General features: G+C 39.9%; 1 protein-coding gene across 10 annotated transcripts in view; it reads left to right on the top strand.

Annotated features, from left to right (window-relative positions):
- Window positions 1-21,886, top strand: part of LOC104597958 (U5 small nuclear ribonucleoprotein helicase) — a 156,926-nt gene that overhangs the window by 26,097 nt on the left and 108,943 nt on the right. For all 10 annotated transcript variants that reach the window (XM_088903295.1, XM_010259770.3, XM_088903296.1 and 7 more), the window contains exons 19-21: window positions 396-461; window positions 567-689; window positions 8,363-8,512. In XM_088903295.1, the coding sequence (XP_088759421.1) occupies window positions 396-461; window positions 567-689; window positions 8,363-8,512 (339 nt within the window). The remainder of the gene's footprint in view (window positions 1-395; window positions 462-566; window positions 690-8,362; window positions 8,513-21,886) is intronic.

The following is a 21,886-nucleotide window of genomic DNA, read 5'->3' as shown; positions in this document are numbered from 1 at the left end:
TCCTGTCATTATTTATGAAGGAACAATTCTTCTTTATGATTGAGTTAGTATTGTTGTTTTAAATTTTGTGTTAGGATTTAGGAAATTCTCTTACCCCTTTCTAAATAGATACGAATTTCTGAATTTCTGAATGGGACTCTAGTTTAATGTGTCTCGTCACTAAATGCTCTTCTCATGTGACTGATAAAAAAATTCATTTTTCATTATTATCTTATTTCATTTGATAAGAAAAACATGTTAGAAGAGATCATGTCCAGGTATCTCCTTTTGTCTTTGGCAGTTTGCTTTCAACTTTCAACTGATAATCCCATCATATAGGCTGCAGCCTATTAGTATTCATCTAACATTTTCTCTATTGTATAATTCTTGATCCATATCCATGTGCATCACTCCAGGGTACCCAACTGTATGATCCAAAGGCTGGTGGGTGGAGAGACCTGGGCATGCTTGATATTATGCAGGTGAGGCAAAGATACTGTATCATGAAAAAATTTCCTGTCAAGTTTATAAATATTTATTTCTATATTTGTTTTTGAGTTTCTTGGTTTGTGGTACTTCTGTTTTAGATTTTTGGGCGTGCTGGAAGACCACAATTTGATAAGAGTGGTGAAGGGATTATCATTACCTCTCATGATAAGCTGGCTTACTATTTATGTTTGTTGACAAATCAACTCCCAATAGAAAGTCAGGTAGCAATTTTTTTTTCATGGGATTATCTTGTTACCTTCTTTTTTTTGTGTTTTTAAAGCAGTGGCATGTTGATTCTTTAATTTGTAACGCTAATGATGAAAAAGTTGTGTATTAATAGGTGTTGGGATCTTATTAATGTATAAAAGTACTCTAATATCCTGTTCATAATTAAATGAGGACTAATACAAGTTTACAACCTCATCTATGGCTGGTATTCTCTTCAATTACTTGAATTTACCATTATTACAATTCCACCTGTGGGCCTAGGGCCCTTAAAACCAAGTCTGACCTTAAATTCCTGCTGTCCTGTCCTTGCCAAATTTGTCTCCCTGTTCTTTCTCTATTTTAGAGCTTTAATATTGGATGCAACTTGCAAAAAAGGCTGGAAAAGATCATGGGGAATCTCTTGGGATTTAGGGGAAATCAAGGAAGACATATGATCAGTTGGAATTTTGTCTGTAAAAGATAGGACTCGGTGTAGGCAGACTGGTTATTACTAGGAACTATATTAAAGATAAATAAGTGTGACAAAGAATAATTGTTTTTATTGATGATAGAAATAAAATACAAATTTAAAACCAACACTTGATATCATACTTAAATAATAATAATAATTAAAAAATATGAAATCACACTAAAGTAAAAAAAATACAAAAAAGTTTGTAGAAAACATTTGGACACATCTCTAATATTGTATAATTATCATATTAAACAAAAATAAGTGTGACAAATAAGAATTATTTTTATAGACAGAAATATAAAAAATTGTCACGTGCACACTTACTAATAGTCTTAATATCCCAGTTCTACCCAGGATAAGTGCTTTATATTGGGAAGTATTTTCTCTAAAAATCAGTACTTATAGATTCTTTGGGGAAACTACCTTCCATCTTTCAATCTTCTTCTCTTGTATTTCTAGCATACGGTTTTTTCCCCACTGTATTTGGATACAGGTGGTCTCTCTTGTCATGTATCCTGTTTTGCCTTAATGTTCTTCCAAGTGCCATAGTTATTGTTAAATTATGAACCTATGCCCTTTTAGTCTGCCCTTAGCCCTTCTAGTGAAGGTTCAAAAAATCGCAATGGATCGTCCTATATTGGCTCATACGTATCATTCCAGCACTAAACTGATATGTGGAACTCACTGAAACCAGGAATTTCATTTCTTTTCGTCCGTTTCGGACCAATACAGGCCTGTCTCGGGTCGTTTTGGATCTGTATCGACCAATATGGACCCAATACAGATTGATACTCTGTAATGGCTGATATTATCTGATGTTTAATATTTGTAGTCCCACACACACTCTCTCTCTCTAATAATTTTCAAATTCAAATTTGTCTAGCCCCTATAATTACACCTCCTTTCTCTCAATAACTCCTATATTGAATGCTAACTCTTGCATTTAAGGCAAATTTGAAATTTAAAAACATCATTAAGTATGCCTGTAAATTCAAATTTGGATTTAAAACATGCCCTTAAATTGACTATAAAAACAACAGGTAGAAGCTAAGAAGATTAGAGTCCTAATCACTAAGTTATATAATACCCATAAGCCCATCACTATGCCGTAGCCATAGCCCAAATGCTTGCCATATTTATATGTATTTTGATTCATAAGTAAACCCTTTTGTCTTTAGGGGATGTTTCTCAATAAATGTTAAAATTGATTATTAAAATTTAGGAAAAATCTATGATGCCAGAATGACATGATACCGGAAAGACTTTGACGATTAAAACCCCTAATGAATTTTGATGAAAACCCACCTGATTGGTTAGAAAATTTTTGATGCCAGTTGATTGGTTATAAGTTTTCTTCCCCCTTTAGTATCATGTCTTTCTAGCGCCATAGTTGAAACCTAAATCAATTTTAATACAAATTATATTGATTTTCTAAAAATTAAGGTATATACGTACACGTTTTAGTCCTTCCATTTAAGGTTCAAAGTATTAATACGATATGCCTTGTATTGGGCATACCATATCATATTGGCAGGGCTCTGATACACCTATTTAAAGGTGTTTTCTGGAACCCTTTCGTTTTATTTAATAAATGATATATGTATGTATGTATGTATATATGTTATGATACTTTGATTATTTTTCAATGGTTATCAATTGTGTCCCAATGCCTCACAATTTATATAAACCATTAAAGTAGGTTTTTTTTTTTTTAACTCATTTATTGCCATCTAAGACTTGTGTTTATAGTTATTAATATATAATTTTCTGGATTTATTTGAATTTCCTAGCGTATCCATGTGTATATTGATTTTTCATCCGTATATGTATGTGGGAAGTACAAAGGTGACTAGGGGAGGGGTAAACTCTCTTAACCCTCCCATAGGAAAAACAAAAACAACTCAAATTACAATATAGCCCAAAACAATTGTTCTCTTCCCACCCCTTGTGCTAGCCGGTTAAAAATTCATTTTTCATTAGCAAACTTCCATAGACCATTCTCCTCTATTTGTAGCATCCTATAACTAGTTTTGAATCCCCTTCAACAATGAGCTTGCAGCAGTCCAACTCCTTTGCCTTCTTCATTACTTCTAGCACCGCCAAGATCTCAGCTTGAAGTGAATAACCTACACCAATAGGACTAGAAAATAGAGCAGTGACTTTCACGTCCTCATCTCTGAAAGTTCCTCCAGTTTCAGAAGGCCTTGGATTAGTGTTTTAAAAGGCGTGGGGGGCGTACACCTGGAGGCGCCCCTCTAGGCGAGGCGCCCCCAAAACGCCCTAAGGCGTATGCCAGAGGCATTGACACCTCTGAGGCATATGCCTCAAGTGAATGAGGCGTGTGCCTCATGCGCCTCATGCATACCTCATGTAAAAAGACAGGAAAAAAGGAAAAAAGGAAAGGGAAGGAAAGAATAGATAAGGGGAAAGAAAGTGGGTCGGGGGCTTACTCCTTGTGTTCGGGAGGGTTATGTCTCTTACGTTCTGAACTACACCTCACGCTTCTAGGTAGTGGAATGCCTTGTGTCACACCTCTGCGTTTTAAAACACTGTCTTGGATTACCTTCACTACTTCCATCAAAGTTCAGCTTGATAAAACCAAAGTTCGGAGGAGATATCCTCAAACACTTATAGAGATTAATCTTGGTTTTGGTAGGGGATGAATTAGCCACTTTCTTCCAATTTCTTCTCATCATATTTGTAGAGATACTCAAACACTTGTAGAGATTTCACCTAATGTACCACTCTAATAGTAATTGCTTCAATAATGGCCTCCCTATTCCTCTCCTTTTCATTAAAGATTCTTGAATTTCTTTCCTCCCATATTGTTCAGCATATGGCAGCTCTGACACATCTCCAAAGAATTCTACCCCTTTTCTTTGGCCACCTGAAAGAGGAAGCAAACGACCTTCGCACATCTGGTGGGGGTGTCCACCTGCAACCAAACAAAGAGAAAAACCATTCCCAAATTTATGAAGCAAGAGAGCAAGAGATTAGTAAGTGATAGCAGCTCTCACCATTTTCCTTGCACAGGATGCACCAGTTAGGGGATAGACACCAAGTAGGTCTTTTTCTGGAGCAAGTTACTAGTGTTACATCTCTGCAGAAAGGCTTCTCAACAAAAAGCTCCAATCCTTAGAGGAATCAGTTTGCCCTAAACTTCCAAAACTGGAAAGTCTAGTCCTAGGCTATCAGAGGGTTGTGTTAAGGCATTAAAAAGGGAAGCACAAGAAAACTCACTAGATGATGTCAAAGTCCAAATCTGGCTCTCTCCTTGGGTCTAGAACCACCCCTCCCAAAATCTGAATTAAGGCAAAAAAATAGTTGATTTCAGCATCCCTAAGACCCCTTATAAGACCCAAATCCCAATCAAACCCAAGAATTGATTCTGAGGGTACAAAAAATATAGATGCAAGCTCATTTTTAAGCAAATAAAGGGAATACAGAGAAGGAAATTGTTCTTTCAAGCGCACAACCTCCACCCTATTGTGTTCATAAACTTTCACCCGGTTCCCAAAACATAGATCATACCTGATGAATGACAAGAAAGAAGGAAGAATGGCATGTATAGATTTTCAAGGAGAAGCTCGTGTAGCCCTAGCCAGAACTCCAACATCCCAACCATCAGCCATTTGCCCATGAATACTTACAATCACCTTAGACCATAACTTATTATTTTTTTTTTGATTAGTAAATAGCAATTTAATTTTTAAAGAACAGAAGTTACAGATCAGGGTGATAAGACAACACCCGAAAACAAAAAAAAAACAAAAGAGCCTTCAAACAAACTAGATGACAGGCTCTGCATTACATATTTGATATTCTAGAATGTCTCCAAACCCGCACCCAAAATCCTCCTTTCTATGTCGACTGAATTCAGGAAGAATCACTACCCGTTCTACCACTGTTCTGCCCACAACCGCAACCATCTTCTCCATGCTACAAGCCTTGTCTTCAAAAGTCCTTTTGTTCCTTTCCTTACATATGGCATAAACTTCCCTTTTTTTCCTTTATCTTCCTCATGTTATTTTGGTCCCACACTACCACCATACCCCCTTACAGACCCACCGCATTCACCTCAGTCCATTCTCCTCTTTTTGACCTCCAAATCTCAATTTTCATCCTTAGATAAAAGGGTTCCAGTTTTGTTTCCTGCAACAAGACAACATCCGGATTATGTTTTCTCAGAAGATTCTTGACCACCTCTCTCCTCTTCCCATCTCTCAAACCCTTTACATTCCAGGATAGCAACTTCATTCCCACTGCTCCCCTCTCCCCCTCTATCTGCCATTTTATTCCTTTTCCGTCAGCCCTTTGTGTCTCCCTCCCCCCTCTTCCCCTCCCTCTTCGGCACTTCCTCAATTAGCTCTTTCTTCTTGTTTCTCCCTTCTAGATATCTCGTACTGATCAATGGCTTTTCTCACCGCTTCTTCTCCCCCTAGAAAAAACAGGCCCAAATTGCCAGCCTCTACAACCATTTTCCCAAGTAAGGCCTCATTCCTCCTTTGAATACTTCCCATACCCAATCCACCCACTTCCTCACTTTTAGTGACCACTTCCCATCCAACTCTATGGTCTCTTTTTTCTTCCCCTGGTTCCCATAAGAAATATCTCATCAAATTTTCCAAAATTTTGCTCACTCCTTTTGGGATCCTAAAGACAGATAAGAAATAAACTGGCAAGTTGGTCAAGATAGACTTAATCAATGTAATCGTACCACCCAAAGACAAGTAATTCCTCTTCTATGAAGCTAGCCTCTTAGTAAACCTATCCATCTTTGGGTTCTAAAAACTGTTATTTCTTGGATTATCTCCTCTCACTAGCCTTCAAGTAAACCTTTCTACCCTCTTTGCCATCTCTATCTCCTCCATATTGATCCCCATCACACAACTTTTATCAAATTTCACTCTTAAATTTAACATTTTTCTTTTAAAGTTGCACCACCAGTTTCAAAATCCTGACCCAACTCACTAGGTTTCTAGAATCGACCCTAGTTATTAGTCTACCCAAAACTTCAGCAATTAATGTGAACAAAAAAGGGGAAAGGGGGCCCCCTTGTCTAAGTCCCCTAACTACAGGGAAATGGTTACTAGTGCTCCATTCACCATAATAGAGTAGTGGCAAGTCTCTATGTTTCCTCGTATCCTTTTGCACCATTTTACTGCAAAACAAAAGCTCTCCAAGACCTGTAGTAAGATGGACCATTCGACCAAGTCATAGGCCTTTTCCAGATCCAGCTTACACACTACTCCTTTTCTCCCATTTCTTCTCTTGTCCTCCACACTCTCATTGGCAATTAAAATCTGATCCATTATTTGCCTATTACTTACAAAAGCACCTTGATTGTGGGAAATGATGTGAGGAAGTATAACCCTATTTCTCCTAGAGAGCACCTGAGCAATAGTTTAATACAAGCTGTTTACCAAGCTGATGAGCTGAACTTGTTTGGGTGAATAACACTTTGGAACCCAAGTTCTAAAAGTAGAGTTCAACCTTGGATTTATCACACCTCTCTCAAAAAGTTCATTGAAGATCTTCTGAATGTCTTGTTTTAAAAATGTCCCAGTAGTCTTGGTAAAAAGCCATTGTAAAGCCATCTGGTCCTGGTGCTTTAGTTTCATCCACAGAGAAAACCACATTGTAAATCCATCTGGTCCTGGTGCTTTAGTTCTATCCATAGAGAAAACTGCTTCCTTTATTAACTCCATGTCAAAGCTCCTTTCAAGCCTACCTTAAGATCCTCAGGTATATTTGAAGTGATCCACAAAAGCCCCTGCTATTTCAGATTGTTCGGTAAGTGTTACATCATCAACCACCAACTTAGAGATGGAATTTTTCTTCCTCCTACCATTTGCCATAGCATGAAAGAATTTGGTATTTCTATCCCCTTCATCCATTTATGTTTGGATTTTTGCCTCCAATTAACTTCTTCCTTGTTTAACAAATCTTCTAGTTGCTTCCTTAATATCTATCTTTCCTCAAAAGTCCCTTCACTCTCCTTGGTGTCCAACTCAATTTTATCAATCACTTCTGTTTTCTCTCTACAAGCCTTCCGAAACATTTTGTAAAATATTTTATATGTATTATTTATATGACCTACAAAATATTTATATGCATATGCCACATCATCACGCTTTGGCTCTGGTTTGACAATGGTTGACCCTCTGACCTGTGAACCTTGTCCGGTTCTATGCCCGGTCCAGTTCTCTAAATATTGTTTGGAACTACTCTTATGCTCCTTTGAATGACTTCATTTCTGACACTTTCTTAAGAAAAGATGAAAGGTTTTGTGGAGATGCACAAAAGGCAGCAGTTTTGTTGATGGTTCGGGAAGAAAGGAATGCTAGAATATTCAGGGAAGTAATCCGCCCCAAGAAAGCAGTATTGGGAACATCTTGGTAATGGTGGAATATTAGAAAAAATCCTCAAGTCTCTTTAGTCCTTTCTCTACAATGACATCCTTAGGAGATAGCACGTTGTTGCATTGCCTTAATCTATCAAGTAAAGATATCATCAATTAGTCTCCTGTTATGGACTTCAGAAAATTAAAACCTCTGACCATTGTAGCTTGGCAACTTGGGCAATTCAAGTGTTGGTGGTGTGCCTTGTGCTTAGAGGCAATCATGGTAACATAATGGACATGTTCTCAGGATCTATTGACCATTAAAACTCAATTAGAGTTGAATTTTAGCAAATTTTCTAAGGTTGAGATTGGGGAAATCCCTAAATTATAGAGATATTATGGTAGAAGAGGATTCAAGGGAAATATTTAATCTATCATTCTATCTATACTACTATTAGAGTGGGAACAAAAACTTAGATTTCTGGACTTTTCTTGACTAAAATACCCCTCATTTTGCATTTGGTCCCACTTTATTGTGAAGATAGAAAACATAATCTGAGTACTACTTTTCAATTTATTCTATTCCCTCTCATCATTAAGTCCCATATTTAAGGAATTAACTCCTATTCTCCCTATTTGAATAATATATTTAAGGTATTTTTGTTTCTCATTGTTAAATTCGACTAATTTTGGTTTGTGTCCTTGTTTTTCTTTCACATACTTGGATACTTAATGATATCTCCATTGGTTTATGTGCCTATGCTTTTAAGCCAAAGTGAATTGATTATCTGTTATTATTTCTTATTATTCTTTCTGCTCTTTTTTTTTGTTTTCTGAATACTCTTTTATTGAGTTTTATGTTTTTGCAGTTCATTAACTCATTGAAAGATAATTTGAATGCGGAGGTGGCTTTGGGTACTGTAACAAATGTTAAGGAAGCTTGTGCTTGGCTTGGCTATACTTACCTCTTTATAAGGATGAAGTCAAATCCTTTGGCATATGGAGTAGGATGGGATGAGGTATTGTGTGATGGTGGTTTAATCTGTTATTCTAATTTAACAAACTTCTCTTTATCGCTTTAACTTGTAATGTATAAATATTTTTTAATAATATTATTTTTTTGATGAATAACATGTAACTTCATTAAAATTTAGAAAAAATTACATACAAGCAGTGAGAGGTAAGCTATCTTAACTCCCTCACAAACAAACAAAAAAACAAGATTATAAATGAGCCCGAAACAAAGAATCTCATTCACCCCTTGCTTTGCTAGCCCATCAGCAAATGAGTTAGCAGATCTCTTCACCCAGTTGCATCTTATCTCAATATCCTTAGCCAGCCATTTGAATTTTTTCCTTTCATTGCTGTACTTCCACATTGCAGTCTTGCCTTTTTTTAATAATAATAATCAAAAGAGGATTTTATCGGTTTGAAGAAAAAAGAGGATAACAATACAAAGGGTGACGAGGTAGTAATCCGGTCCAGACAAAATGCAAGATACAAAGACATACCCCACTAACAGTAATTGATAACTAATTACATATTCAATCCAATTCAAGAGTAAACCAGAAATTAGAGCTAAAGTTCCTGATGCATCAAAAAAATTATGGCAGAATCAATATCCAATCCACGACCAAGTTACCAATGTCTACAGAGATCCTTTCAGCATTTCTTTTCTTCCCCTTGAATTCTGCCTTCCTGCTTCCTTGTAGATGCGGCCAATTAGATCAGAAGAAGTTTCATTTGGGTGATTCCAAATAAAGAGGAAAAGCCATACTGGGTGATCATTTCTATCCATGTCTGGAAGCCTGGCCTGCAAATGACTCAAAGGCATGGTTTCGGGCATGAGGCATGCTATAGATGTTAAACTATTTGCTCATTGATCATTTTTATTTGTCCCAACTCCCAAACCAAAAGTGGGGGCTTGGACAGCCATCATTACTTTGCCTTTCCTAGTGGGTTTCTGCAGTGGTTGTTCATATAAGAATTTTGCGAGTTCTCATCTTGGTTTGCCTGTTGATGTACTGCTGAAGTCACTCCAACTCCTTTTCTAGCTTTTTCTTCATTATTGATATCTATTTTTTTTTTTTTTGATGAATGAGTAAGATTTTATTAAACTAGCAAATAAGAGTTACAGGCAACCCATGGAAAGGCACGAGGTGCGACCTTTGCTTTAAAACTAGTTACAGAATTATAAGTTCATAAGAAAGTACACAGAAGCCCAAAATAAAGTAGCCCGAGAAACCCCCTGTTTTGCAAGTGAATCAGCCATTGAGTTTGCTGATCTGCCTACTCACTGAACTCTGATTGTCATACTCCTTATTAGCCATTTAACCTTGTTGAGAAGATCTCTATCACCCCAGATCACAGAGTCCGGATCTTGCAACCAACCCATATCACCTGGGAGTCCCCTTCAATAATCAGATGCTCTATTCCTAGCTGGTTTGCAAGCTGGATTCCTTGCACAACAGCAAGGACCTGAATACAAAGATACAATACTACTGTCTTTGTTTCTCAGCACTCCTCCTATACCTGAAGGTCCAGGGTTACCTCGGCTACTCCCATCAATGTTTCAGCTTAATAAACTCCTCCCCAGGTGGCATCCATTCAACCACATATCTGTCCTTCCTAGTAGAAGTGTTAGCCACTGCTAACCAGTTTCTCCATAGGTCATCAAAAGAGTATGCATCAAAGAGATTTAGAGTTTTTAGCCACTGAATTGCCCTTGTCAAAATACATTCTTTAACATCTGAGAAACTCCTTTCTTTTTCACAAAAAATTCTGGTGTTCTTTTCTTCCCAAACAGTCCACAACAAAGCTGCTCTTATGCACTTCCACATATTTCTCCCTCTCTTTGTATGGCGTACAAAGGTAGACGGACTAAACAGCAAGCTATTATCAGATGGCAAGTTTCACCTACACTCAAACAACACAAAAATCCAATTCCATAAAGCTGCAACAAAGGAGCAAGAGATCAGTAAGTGATAACAGTTCTCATTGCGAGTTTTACAAAGCACACCAATTAGGGGATAAGTACCATTTTGGTCTCCTCTTTTGCAGGTTTTCCAAGGTATTAATCTTACCATAAAAAACTTCCTAACAAAAAAAAAGAAATCTTTGGGGGAATGGGTCTAACCCAAAATTCTTTAACTAGGAAGTTCTGGGGTGCAGAAGTGGAGCAGAGAGACTTGAAGAAAGAAGAGCAAGTGAAAAAGCCTTTCGGGTTAGGGGTCCAAATTCTTGTGTCAGGTTTGAGGGGATCTAAGCAAATAGACTCAAGTGAAGACAACAGTTTTGAAACACTAGCACTTTCATCATCACGTAACCCTCTTCGGAACCCATAATCCTAGATTAAGGCCAAAGAAAAAGCTTGGGAGGAAATAAAACTGGAAATTGACTCTTTCTTATAAAGGGAAAGAGAGTAAAGAGAAGGAAAAAAGGTCTTTAAGATGTTGGTTGCCTACCCAAATGTCTTCCCGAAAAAGAACATTGTTTCCAGAATTAACATCATACCTGACCAGATTGAGAAAATGGGGAAGGATTCTGTGTATAGCCTTCTAGGGTGTTGCAAGAGTCGCCTGTCGAGATACCCCAACATCCCAACTGTTCTGCGAACAACCATGAATACTATTCACTACCTTGTGCCACAACCTCTCTCTCTCCAACGGCCATCTCCAATGCCACTTCCCTAGTAGAGCTTCATTCTTAAGAACTAGGTTACCTAATCCTAATCCCCCTTCTTCCTTACTTTTGTTGACTAATAAGTTGATCCTTCTTCTCTTCCCCTGGCAAAAGTCGTTCTAATCAAGGTCACTCTACCCCCTATCGAAATGTAACTTTTCTTCCAAGAAGCCAACCTCTTTTCGAACTTTTCCACATTTGGGTACCGAAACCGACTTTCTTTTGGGTTATCTCCTAACAGAAGACCCAAGTAGGTTAAATGCCTATCAGACATAGAACACTCTAGACAACCTGCTACTGCTTCTGTCTTCCAACCTTCCAAATTGATTCCAACCAACAACTTTTGTCAAAGTTAACTGTCAGGTTTGAAGCATACTCAAAGGATTTAATAAGATCTATTAGGTTTCTCACTCTTCCCAAGTCTCCCCCTTCACAAAAAACGATAATATCTTCAGCAAACTGAAGATGAGTTACTGGGACATTATTCCTACCTATCCTCCACCCACTTATCAGCCCTTCCTTGTCTGCTTTAGAAATCATTCTACTGAACACATCTACCACAAGTGTGAACAAGAAAGGTGAAAGAGGATCTCCTTGCCTGAGCCCTCTACATGTTGGGAAAAAAAATCCTTAGACCCCTCTAGTAACTAGAACTGAAAAATGACAAGAGGTTATGCATCCACTCACCCCCTTGCACCATCTATCCCCAAATCCCCACATTTTCTTAACACTTCTAATAGAAAATTCCAATCCACCGAGTCGTAGGCCTTCTCAATGTCCAACACAAATGAAACCTTGATTGCTTGATCCTCTTTATTTCCTCCACACATTCATTTGCTATAAGGATTTGGTCTACAATCTGCCTATCTTGTACAAAGGCTCCTTGGGCTTGAGTAATGAGAGAGGGAAGGACCTTTTTAATCCTTAAAGAAAGCACTTTTTCAACAATCTTATAGACGCTAGTCACCAATAGGGGTGGCAACGAGCTGAGCTTTTCACGAGCTATTCGAGCTTGGCTCGGTTTAAACCAAGCTTCGAGCCGAGCTCGAGCCCAATTTACAGGCTCGTTTGCTAATCGAGTCGAGCTTGAGCCTAATAAAGCTCGGCTCGTGAGGCTTGCGAGCCTATTGAGCTTTTACATACATATATAATATTTTTATTTTTATATATAATAATAACTAATTATTATAATTATTAATTTTTAAATATCAAATAAAAAAAATATATATAATTTTTTGACTTTATAAAGCATTTGACTCATAGTTGAGCTCGAGTCGAGCCAAGCTCAAGCTTATGAGTTTTTGACTTGAGCCGAACTCGAGCTCAAGTCTTTAGCTCGAATTGAGCTCGAGCTCAAGCCTCATACTATCTTGGTGAGCCAAGCTCAAATTTCTAACTATTGTGCTCAGCTCGGCTTGGCTCGAATCCTCCCCTAGTCACCAAACTAATCGGCCTAAAATCTTTAGGGTGTTTGGCATCTAATCTCTTCGGGATGAGAGCTAAGAATGTGGCATTAACTCCACGACTAATCACATGGTTGTTTCCAAACTCCCTAAAAACCTCAAACAAATCTTCTTTGATAGTGTCCCAACACTCCTGATAGAAAGCCATAGTAAAACCATCTGGTCCAGCCATCCAGGAGCCTTTGACCTATCCATAGAGAAAACAACTTGTCTTATCTCCTCCTCTTCAAAGTTCCTTTCCAGCCAACCCACCTCAATGGCTGATAGACTTGGCCAATCCAGATCTTCCACTCTCACCCATCTCTTTAGGGCCTACTCAAAATGGATTTGAAGTGAGTTGAAAAGCAATTGTCTATATCCTCCTGGGACTCGATTTCCACTCCTTCAACCTCAAGCTTGGCCACACAATTTTTTCTCCTTCTCCCATTGGCCATAGCATGAAAGAACTTGGTATTCCCATTCCCTTCTTTGATCCATTTATGCCTAGATTTTTGCCTCCAAGATATCTCCTCCTTGACTAGGACCTCTTCCAATTCTCTTTCTTGTGCAGTCATGGTCCCTTGATGCTCCTTTGAATCTAAATCCTCAATTTGGGCTGGCAATCTAGCTTTTAGCTCTTCCAATCTACCAAATTCCTCCCTATTCCAATCTTTTATTTTGGATCTAAGACTTTTTAATTTCTTGTGGAATCTAACCCCTTTCCACTTCACTCCCCTAATCTCTTCTCTCCACCACTCCTCAACTTTATGCACAAAATCTGGGTGTTTCAACCACATGTTCTCGAACCTAAAGGGTTTAGGTCCAAGCCCAAAAGTCTCTTGGCCTAGCTCTATAGGACAGTGATCTGAGGTAACTCTAGGCAGAGCTTTAGCCACCAAACCCCTCTAGTGTGCTTCCCAGCTTCCGTTGAAAGGGAATCTGTCTAGTTTTGAACAAGATGGATTCTCCTAGAAATTAGACCAAGTGAAGTTAGCTTGTAGCATAGGGATCTTCAAATTACAACTATTTATAAATTCATTGAACCTCCTCATGCTAGTTGTGAACCTGTGATAGATTGTTGGGGATGGTTTGACTCATTTAGAAATCTTATTACATTGATGTCTCCACCGAAGCACCAAGGGCCTTCCCATAATCCTTGAATTCCATAGAGCTCTTCGCATAGTTCATTTCTCTCTCCGTAATTATTCGGCCCATACACATTGGTTAACACCCATGTGAAACCATCCTCTACCATCGAACTTTGAGGATATAGAAAAATTACCTATCAGCTCCTCTAATGGTTCTACCACATCCTCTCTCCAGAGAGTAATTATCCCCCCAGATGCTCCCCAAGAGGGAGTTGAGCACCAATTCACTCCTCTTGCTTTCTACATGCTTCTAACCCATCTTCTATCTAGATCTGCTAGTTTGGTTTCCTGTATCAGTACATTGTCAGGCCTTTCCTTCAACAGATCCTTTATCACCCTCCTTTTCCTCTCACTTCCTAGACTCCTCACATTCCAGCTAATGATCTTCATCAACTCGGTTGTAGAATGAGACCCTCCACACCACCCTCTTTCCTTCACTTTGGAGCCTTCCTCCTCTCCCCTCTTCCACTAAACTCTAAGTCCCCTTCTATGTCTGAAATTAGTTTTTCCACTTTGGACCTTTTCTTTTTCTTTTTTACTTTTGTTAATTGCTTCTTTTCTTGACATCGCAGATTTATTTCTTCCTTTCTTCTCACAGCAATTGCTCCCTAGGGGTTCTGGTTTTTTGGGTGTTACCTCCAACATTTCTTCTGTCTTTTTATATTCTTCCAATAAAACACAGATTTGCTCCCAAATTCTTTCCACTTCGTCCTCTTGTCTTTTTTCTAACAATGAAACTTCTTCCTCTATTTCAAACCTCACCCTTTCAATTTCTACTCCCTCACCTCTGGCTGTTCTCTCCAGCTGTGATGCCAAGGCACCTGTTTCAGGCACAAAACCCAGATTAGTAACAAAACCCGAATGAACAAACATGCCTGGCCTAGTAGGAGAGAAATGGTCAACAAGTTGTGTTGGGATATCAGTAATAGAATTCTGACCAGAGCTCCTTCCCTCTGTCTGATTTGGTTGTTGGAGTAAAATTGGTTCAATCAAAACATTTTCAGTCCCTACAGCAGAAGAAATCTTTGGTGCATTTTCCTTTCTGGGTGTTTTCTTGTAAACCTTCAGAGTAGAATCCTGCCCCTCCAAACTCAACATCTTTACCTGTCTGTTTTCTGGAAAGGATTTGTTTGCAAGGAGAGATGTACCCTAATCATCCTCTATAGCTGCTGCTAAGTTCCCCTCATCCTTGTGTGGCGTATCAGTTGGAGTCTTTAGCTTTTCAGTCTTGTCTTCCACCTTATTCCGCTCCTCCCCTTTTCCACTTCGGCTGAGTGCCAAAGTGGTATTTACTTTGAAGTCCAGATTTGAAAAGGGTACTTCGGCCCATCTTCTCTACAGAGATGATGGAGGGAATCAAAGAGGAATCAGCCGGGAGATATATCCGACCTTTATACATTACAAGCCCATCTGTAAGGGTCCAATTGGAGTTTGTAGTTCCAGACTGAATTTTCTGAACAAGAGTCGTCCATTCCGTTGATTGTGGCATCTCTTTCTTGATGCCATTTAATAAGGTGACTCGAGGATGGGAAATCCCACAAAGGAGCATAATGTCCTCGTCGCGCCTAGACAATGCATCGGCGGCGCGATTTAAAGATCCCACCTTGTAATCCACCCGGAAATCAAACCCAAGCAGCTTGCTAATCCAATGTTGTTGGGGAGAAGTGACAAGTCGCTGCTCCAACAAGTACTTGAGGCTATAGCGATCAGTTTTGACAACAAATGATCTTCCCCACAAGTATGGTCTCCAGTGTTGGACTGCTCTAGCTAACCCAATCAATTCACGTTCATAGGCTGGCATTTTCAAATGATGATCAGCTAGTTTACGGCTGAAGAAAGCAATCGGGTGCCCTTGTTGCTGTAATACGATGCCAATCCCTATTCCGGATGCATCACACTCGACTGTAAACTCAAGATCAAAGTTCGGTAATTGCAAACTTGGAGTGGTGGAGAGGGCATTCTTTAAATTTGCAAAAGCTGTGTCAGCTGCATTATCCCAATGAAAGGCATTCTTCCTCAGCAGGTTGGTTAATGGGGCAGCCATCACGCCATAATTCTGTACAAATTTGCGGTAATATCCTGTGAAACCGAGGAACCCGCGTAGAGCCTTGGCGGATTTGGGCTTGGGCCATTCTTTGATCGCTTGAATTTTGGAATTGTCCACTGTTACACCTTTGTTGTTAATGACATGACCCAAGTAAAGGACAACCTGGCGTTCTCCAAAGGAGCACTTGGATCGTTTAAGGAAGAGCTTGTGTTGGCGCAGTAGCTCAAAAACATTCCTCAGATGATGCACATGTTCTATCCATGTTTTAGTGTAAACCAAAATGTCATCAAAGAATACTAAAACAAATTTGCAAAGGTGGGACTGAAATACCTCATTCATTAAGGACTGAAATGTGGATGGGGCATTTGTGAGACCGAACGACATAACTAAAAACTCGAAGTGGCCATGATGAGTTCGGAAGGCAGTTTTCTCAACGTCTTTGGAAGCCATTCGAACTTGAAAGTGCCCCGATCTTAGATATAGTTTTGTGAAATACTGGGCACCATGAAGTTCATCCAACAACTCGTCCACAATGGGAATAGGGAATTTATCCTTGACAGTCTGGTTATTAAGCTCTCTGTAGTCAACACAAAGTCTCCAAGTACCATCCCGCTTTGCCACCAACAGGACCGGCGAAGAAAAAGGAGAACGGCTAAGGCGGATGATCCCCTGCTCCATCATTTCATCACATTGCTTTTCTATCTCATCTTTCTGCAGGTGTGAGTAGCGATAAGGCCTTACTACTACTGGTTCTGAACCCGTCACCAGAGTGATCCGGTGATCGCAAGCTCGGGAAGGAGGAAGTCCTTTGGGTTCTTGGAACACATCTGAAAAATCAGCGAGGAGCCTTTCCATGGTCGCTGCGTGTGTCATTTCATCTTGGAGCACATGAACCTGTTGGTATTTAGCCTTCACCACGTTACCCTGCCAAGTGACTTGCTTTCCATTTAAGTGGAAGGTCATTGTTAGGGCGCTGAAATCCCGTAGGATTGGGCCAAGAGCTACATCAAATCCATCCAAGGATAGCACAAACAAATCAGCAAAGAAGGATTCAGAATTGACCTGTATTTGGACTCCCTTACAGATGCCCAGGTTGTGTACTCTTTCACTGTTTGCTACGGCTACCTGCAATCTCGGCTTGATTTCCATTGGCAGTTCCAACTGGAGGGCAGCTTGTTCACTTACAAAATTGTGTGTGCTTCCTGAATCAACAAGGATCAGTATTGGTTTCCCTGCTACCCGCGCTTGCAATTGCATAGTTTGAGAGGTTTTTATTCCAGTGATTGCGTGGAGAGAAATCTCTGGTTCCAATGAAGAGGGTTCATCCTCATCTTCCTCTTGTTCATCCACTAGGAGGCAGAAAAGTCTCTTGCACTTTTGCCCTGCTGAGTAAAGTTCATCACAATTAAAACATTGTCCCCTCGCCCTGCGTTCTGCCATCTCAGCCCTGGACAAGTGCTTAATAGGGGGTGCAACAATGCTGCTTCCTACACTGGATGCCGATCTGGAATTGTTGCTCGTCTGTGGTTTATGTTCTCGGCTGGCTGCTGAAGATGGAGCCATTCCGGGTGGTTTTGGGGCTGCCCATGCTGTTTGAGGCCACCCTATACTGATGCTTCCGCGGTTGAGTTGCAATTTGCGTTCAAAAACGCGAGGCAAATTCATAGCAGTAACCAAATTGGGGGGTTTTTGCATCTCCACATCCACCCTCAAAGTTTCTGCTAACCCCGCGGTGAACATGTCAACCTGTTGGTCTGGTCGTACCGAAGATGCTCTTGCAAGGAGGGTCTGAAATTGACGCTGATACTTGGCCACGGTTCCAGTCTGTTTGAGGTTGATTAGTTCGTCTAATGGATTGCTTGTTAATGGGGGCCCAAATCTGAGAAGGCAGTAGGATTTGAATTGGGTCCAACTGAGCCCAGGTTCCTCCTGCTCCAATTTATAAAACCAGAGCTGCGCCTCCTCTGTCATGTGGAATGCGGCTAAGCCTACCTTGTCCCTGTCCTCTGTCCGTTGGTTGTGGAAGAACTGCTCACATCTGTACAGCCATCCCAAACGATCTCCAGCTCCATTATAAGAAGGAAATTCCAGCCTGTTGTATTTGGGAACGATTGCGGTTCCCTGGGCAACGACTTGTTGCTCGCCGGACGATTCTGCCATGTCTGGTCGGCGGCCGTCTGTGGTTGCAGCCCCTTCTGAACTCTTTTCCTTGCTGGAAAAATATAGCTCCATCAAGCGCCTCAAATCTCGGACGTTGTCCTTGATATCAGGCACCTCCTTGCTGTTTTCCACGAGTTTGTGCTCTAGATCATGAACCTTGGTCTTCAATTGCTCAAAGTCGCCCATGACGTCTTGCTCTGATACCAAATTGTTAAGGGCCCGCGAATAGGATCTCGTCACAGGTCGGTTAACAGGGAAAACCTCTTGTTTTCCCTTGTTTCTCCCTTTCCTCGAGGAACCTATCTTTAGCGCCTTAATGGTGATTTGTTAAAGAGATCACCAACTCTCCTTTGCTCTTTCTTGACTGAAAATTTCGATAATTTCATTGAATCTCATCTGCTCCTTTAAATAGGAGATTACAAGAAGATAAGAGTCCTTCTTTAGGAAGACTTCCTAACAACATTTATCTTTAAATAATAATGCTACTGCCTAATTAATAGGAACACTGAATTTAGCCAAGGGATAAGATAGAAACACTGAATTTAGCTAACAGATAAGATTGGAACACTGAATCTTGCGCCCATTACTGCTGCTGTTTGCGGCTGTATTTCTTCCCAATAAAAGCATCCACAACAACTACTCCCATCAAAGTTTAGTTATAAGAATCCAACAGGTGGGGGGGTCCAAGACACACTCATTACTGTTTTGATTTGGGTACAATTTGCAATCTCACCCCACTTCCTCAACATGTCATCCACTGTGTAATCTATGAATAGCTCTAGGGACTTCAGCCACTGTACAACCCTTATATGGATTAGAGCCCTCGGTTCTTCAGCACCTCTCTCTATTTCTGAGAAAATCTTGAAATTTCTTTCTTCCCATAATGACTAGCATACTGCAGCCCTCAGTCCTCTCTACATAGTCCTTCCCCTTTTCTTATGCCACCTGAAAAAAAGAAGGGGAGAATAGACTTTGCAAGTTTGATGGAGGGTTCCAACTACACCCAAAGAGGGAGAAAGCCCACACCCAAATTGACTTTGCAAATTGGCAAGACACCAGTAGGTGAAAACCAGTCTCCCCATCAGCTTTGCAGAGAACACACCAATGAGGTGACAAACAAGTATTGGGTCTCTTCTTTTGGAGTAGATCACCAGTGTTGAATCTTTCCATATAGGCTTCCCAACAAAACTACCAACCCTAAGAGGAATTGGTCTACACCAAAATGAGTGGTTGATATTAAAAGAGGTGGAGGGTGGAGATTAAACACCCAGGAGCGGCTAGGGTTTGCTAAGAGTGAAAAGATTAGGTTAAAAAAGCTCCCTAGGGTTTGCTAAGGAGAGGGGAGCATGGTAATACAATAGGATGGGCACCAAATGGGTTTAGCAGATAGGAGGCGCCCTCCTGTTCTCAGTTCATTACAAAAGCACCCCCTCTCTTAGCTGGTCTTCACACCAGCTTCCCAAAAACTGCACTTCAGCTTAGAAAACTTCCAGAGTTTTCTACATAATTTGCACAGAGACCCTCAGTGGTCACATAATTGATTTTAACTCGGAAAACGGTACACTTTGACTATTCTAAGGCCGAAAATACTCCTGAATTTATGCCCTTAAAGCATCAAAATGCAGGGTTATCAGCAACCCAGTCACCCTGACTATCACTCCTTCAATGGCAAAAGTTTTTGAATTGGAAGAGGAAGACCATCTGTATACAGTGAAGATCTCCTTGCCCTCTTGATTGCTTAGAGATTCAACATCTAGCATGTTTTCAAGAGGATCTAGCACTGCCTTCATTTTGTCGAAGGGAGTTAATATGAATGTTTTCCTTAGTCCCAACTTACTAATCAACATATCTGCAACCATCCTCCAATCTATAATCAGATTCTTTGCTTCAACCACTGACATATTGTTCCAGCAGTTTTTGCTGGAATGTGCATTCAGTATTGGACTACTCTTACTGTTTGCCAGGCTAGAAAATTCTGGTTAGGAGTCTCCCCCTCCATCACTGATGACTTCCCCCCCCCGAGAAAAACCCTTATCTACTTCTGCAGTTTCCACCATCTTCTTCATCTCTGAGTTCCTTTGAGCTATGAAGCTAGTCAAGATCTCAGTCACTTCTCGCCATCCTTGACTGTTTTTCCCAGCGGGAAAACAGACCATTTGTTTCCTCCCTTTGTCAAAGTACTCTGAAAGAGATGAATGCACCTTTAGCATTCTGTTTACTTTCCACCACATATCTTCTGCCTGATTTTGTGTTATTTTTCCTTCCTGCATATCTGTTTTCCTTTTGTTGCTGCTTTGTGCACAAAGTCCTTCAACCATTCTATCATCTCTTAGCCTTCCACCAAAACTGTAGCCTTTTTCAGCTCCCTTATCTTCAAGCTATAACACCCTTTGATTCTTAGTTCTTCGAAGATAAAGTCTTTAGCCTCCATTTTCAAGGATTTCCTCCACCTTGTTGCCTCCACAAAACCTTCCATGACCATTCTTTAATGCGCGGAGTGTGTTTACAGTCATCATTCATCACCAGTGAGTCCCCAATCACCCCATTCTTGTAATTTCTCCCCTTATTTCTTTTACCAGGAATGGTAATAGATGCAATAGCATAACTTTAATAATCTGGAGTTAGTTATCTCCTGCTCTGGATTTCTATTGCTTTCCTCATTCCGAACAAATGAGTAAACCACTTATCTGCATCATCAAAGAGAGTCATCTTGTTCTGTCTTTTAATTTCCCCCTATATTTCTTTACCAAGATATCTGGAGCTGGTCACTGCACCCTCAAAGTGAGTCATCTTATTTTGTCAATTATAAATGGTTAATTATCTGGATCTGGCCGTCTCCTGCATTAGAATTCTATCGCTTTTGTCATTCTGGACCAATAAACCTAGCTTAGAGATGGAAGAGCAGGTCGGCATGTATATGAACTTGACTGAAATCATATTCCTGATTCAACCCAAGAAGAAATATTGCCATATTCCACCTGTTTTTACACTGCTCACTAGCCATTTTATATGATGGTTTATACCACTATTTTAAAAGGCCTTGGGCATATGCTTCAAGTCAAGGTGGAACCATAAACACCTACCCTCAGGCACCTTCCCCATATGCTAAGAGGCTACTTGATTATTTAGTTATACAGTTGATTGTAAATAAAACAAAACAATTTAAACTCAAAATCTCTACTCTATTTCTCAATGTGTCACATGTAGAATGGAGAAGATGTACATCACTGAAATATGTAGAATAACATCTCCATTACAAAGATGGAGAGGATGTACGGAGATGCTTGGTACAAAGGTGGCTTGTAGAATTAAGAATGGAATATGTTATTTTTTTTGAGAGAATATCACTTAAATTCATTAAATAGGAAGAAGATGTACATCAGGAAAGCAAAGACAGAAAACCAAATAGGCTACAATGATAGAGAGCCATTACTATATAGTACATCCAGATGTGCACCAGATTTAGCTAAACCATCTGCAATAAAATTTAAGTCCCTTGGAACCCAAGACAGATTTAGAAAGTAAAAATTCAGATTGAGAAACTACAATGAGATTTTTTGTGAGTTGGTGGTGGAGAAAAAAGGTGCTTTTGTAAGTTGGTAGCAGGTTTGCAAACCAATGGAGGAAGATGGTTTGGGTATTGGGCATGGTAGGGAAAGAAACCTAGCTCTTCTTGGAAAATGGTTGTGGAGGTACCCACTTGAGCCTAATGCACTTTGGACAACTGTCATCAGAAGCAACGGTTGGGATAGCAATGTCCTCTTCATCTGGGAGAGTGCAGCAAACCCTCGGAAAGGTTTCTCCTCTTGCTTTACCAAGGTTATTTCTTTTTTTAGATATAGGGTGGGGGATGGAAACAATATTAAGTTTTAGACTGACCTCTGGTTGGGAAATCAGACCTAAGCTGAATCTTAC

This window comes from Nelumbo nucifera, chromosome 4, assembly GCF_055504915.1.
Source record: "Nelumbo nucifera cultivar China Antique chromosome 4, China Antique-T2T, whole genome shotgun sequence".
Lineage (NCBI taxonomy): Eukaryota > Viridiplantae > Streptophyta > Magnoliopsida > Proteales > Nelumbonaceae > Nelumbo > Nelumbo nucifera.
Note: the sequence above shows the minus strand (reverse complement) of the source record. Positions and strands in the feature narration are given on the sequence as shown.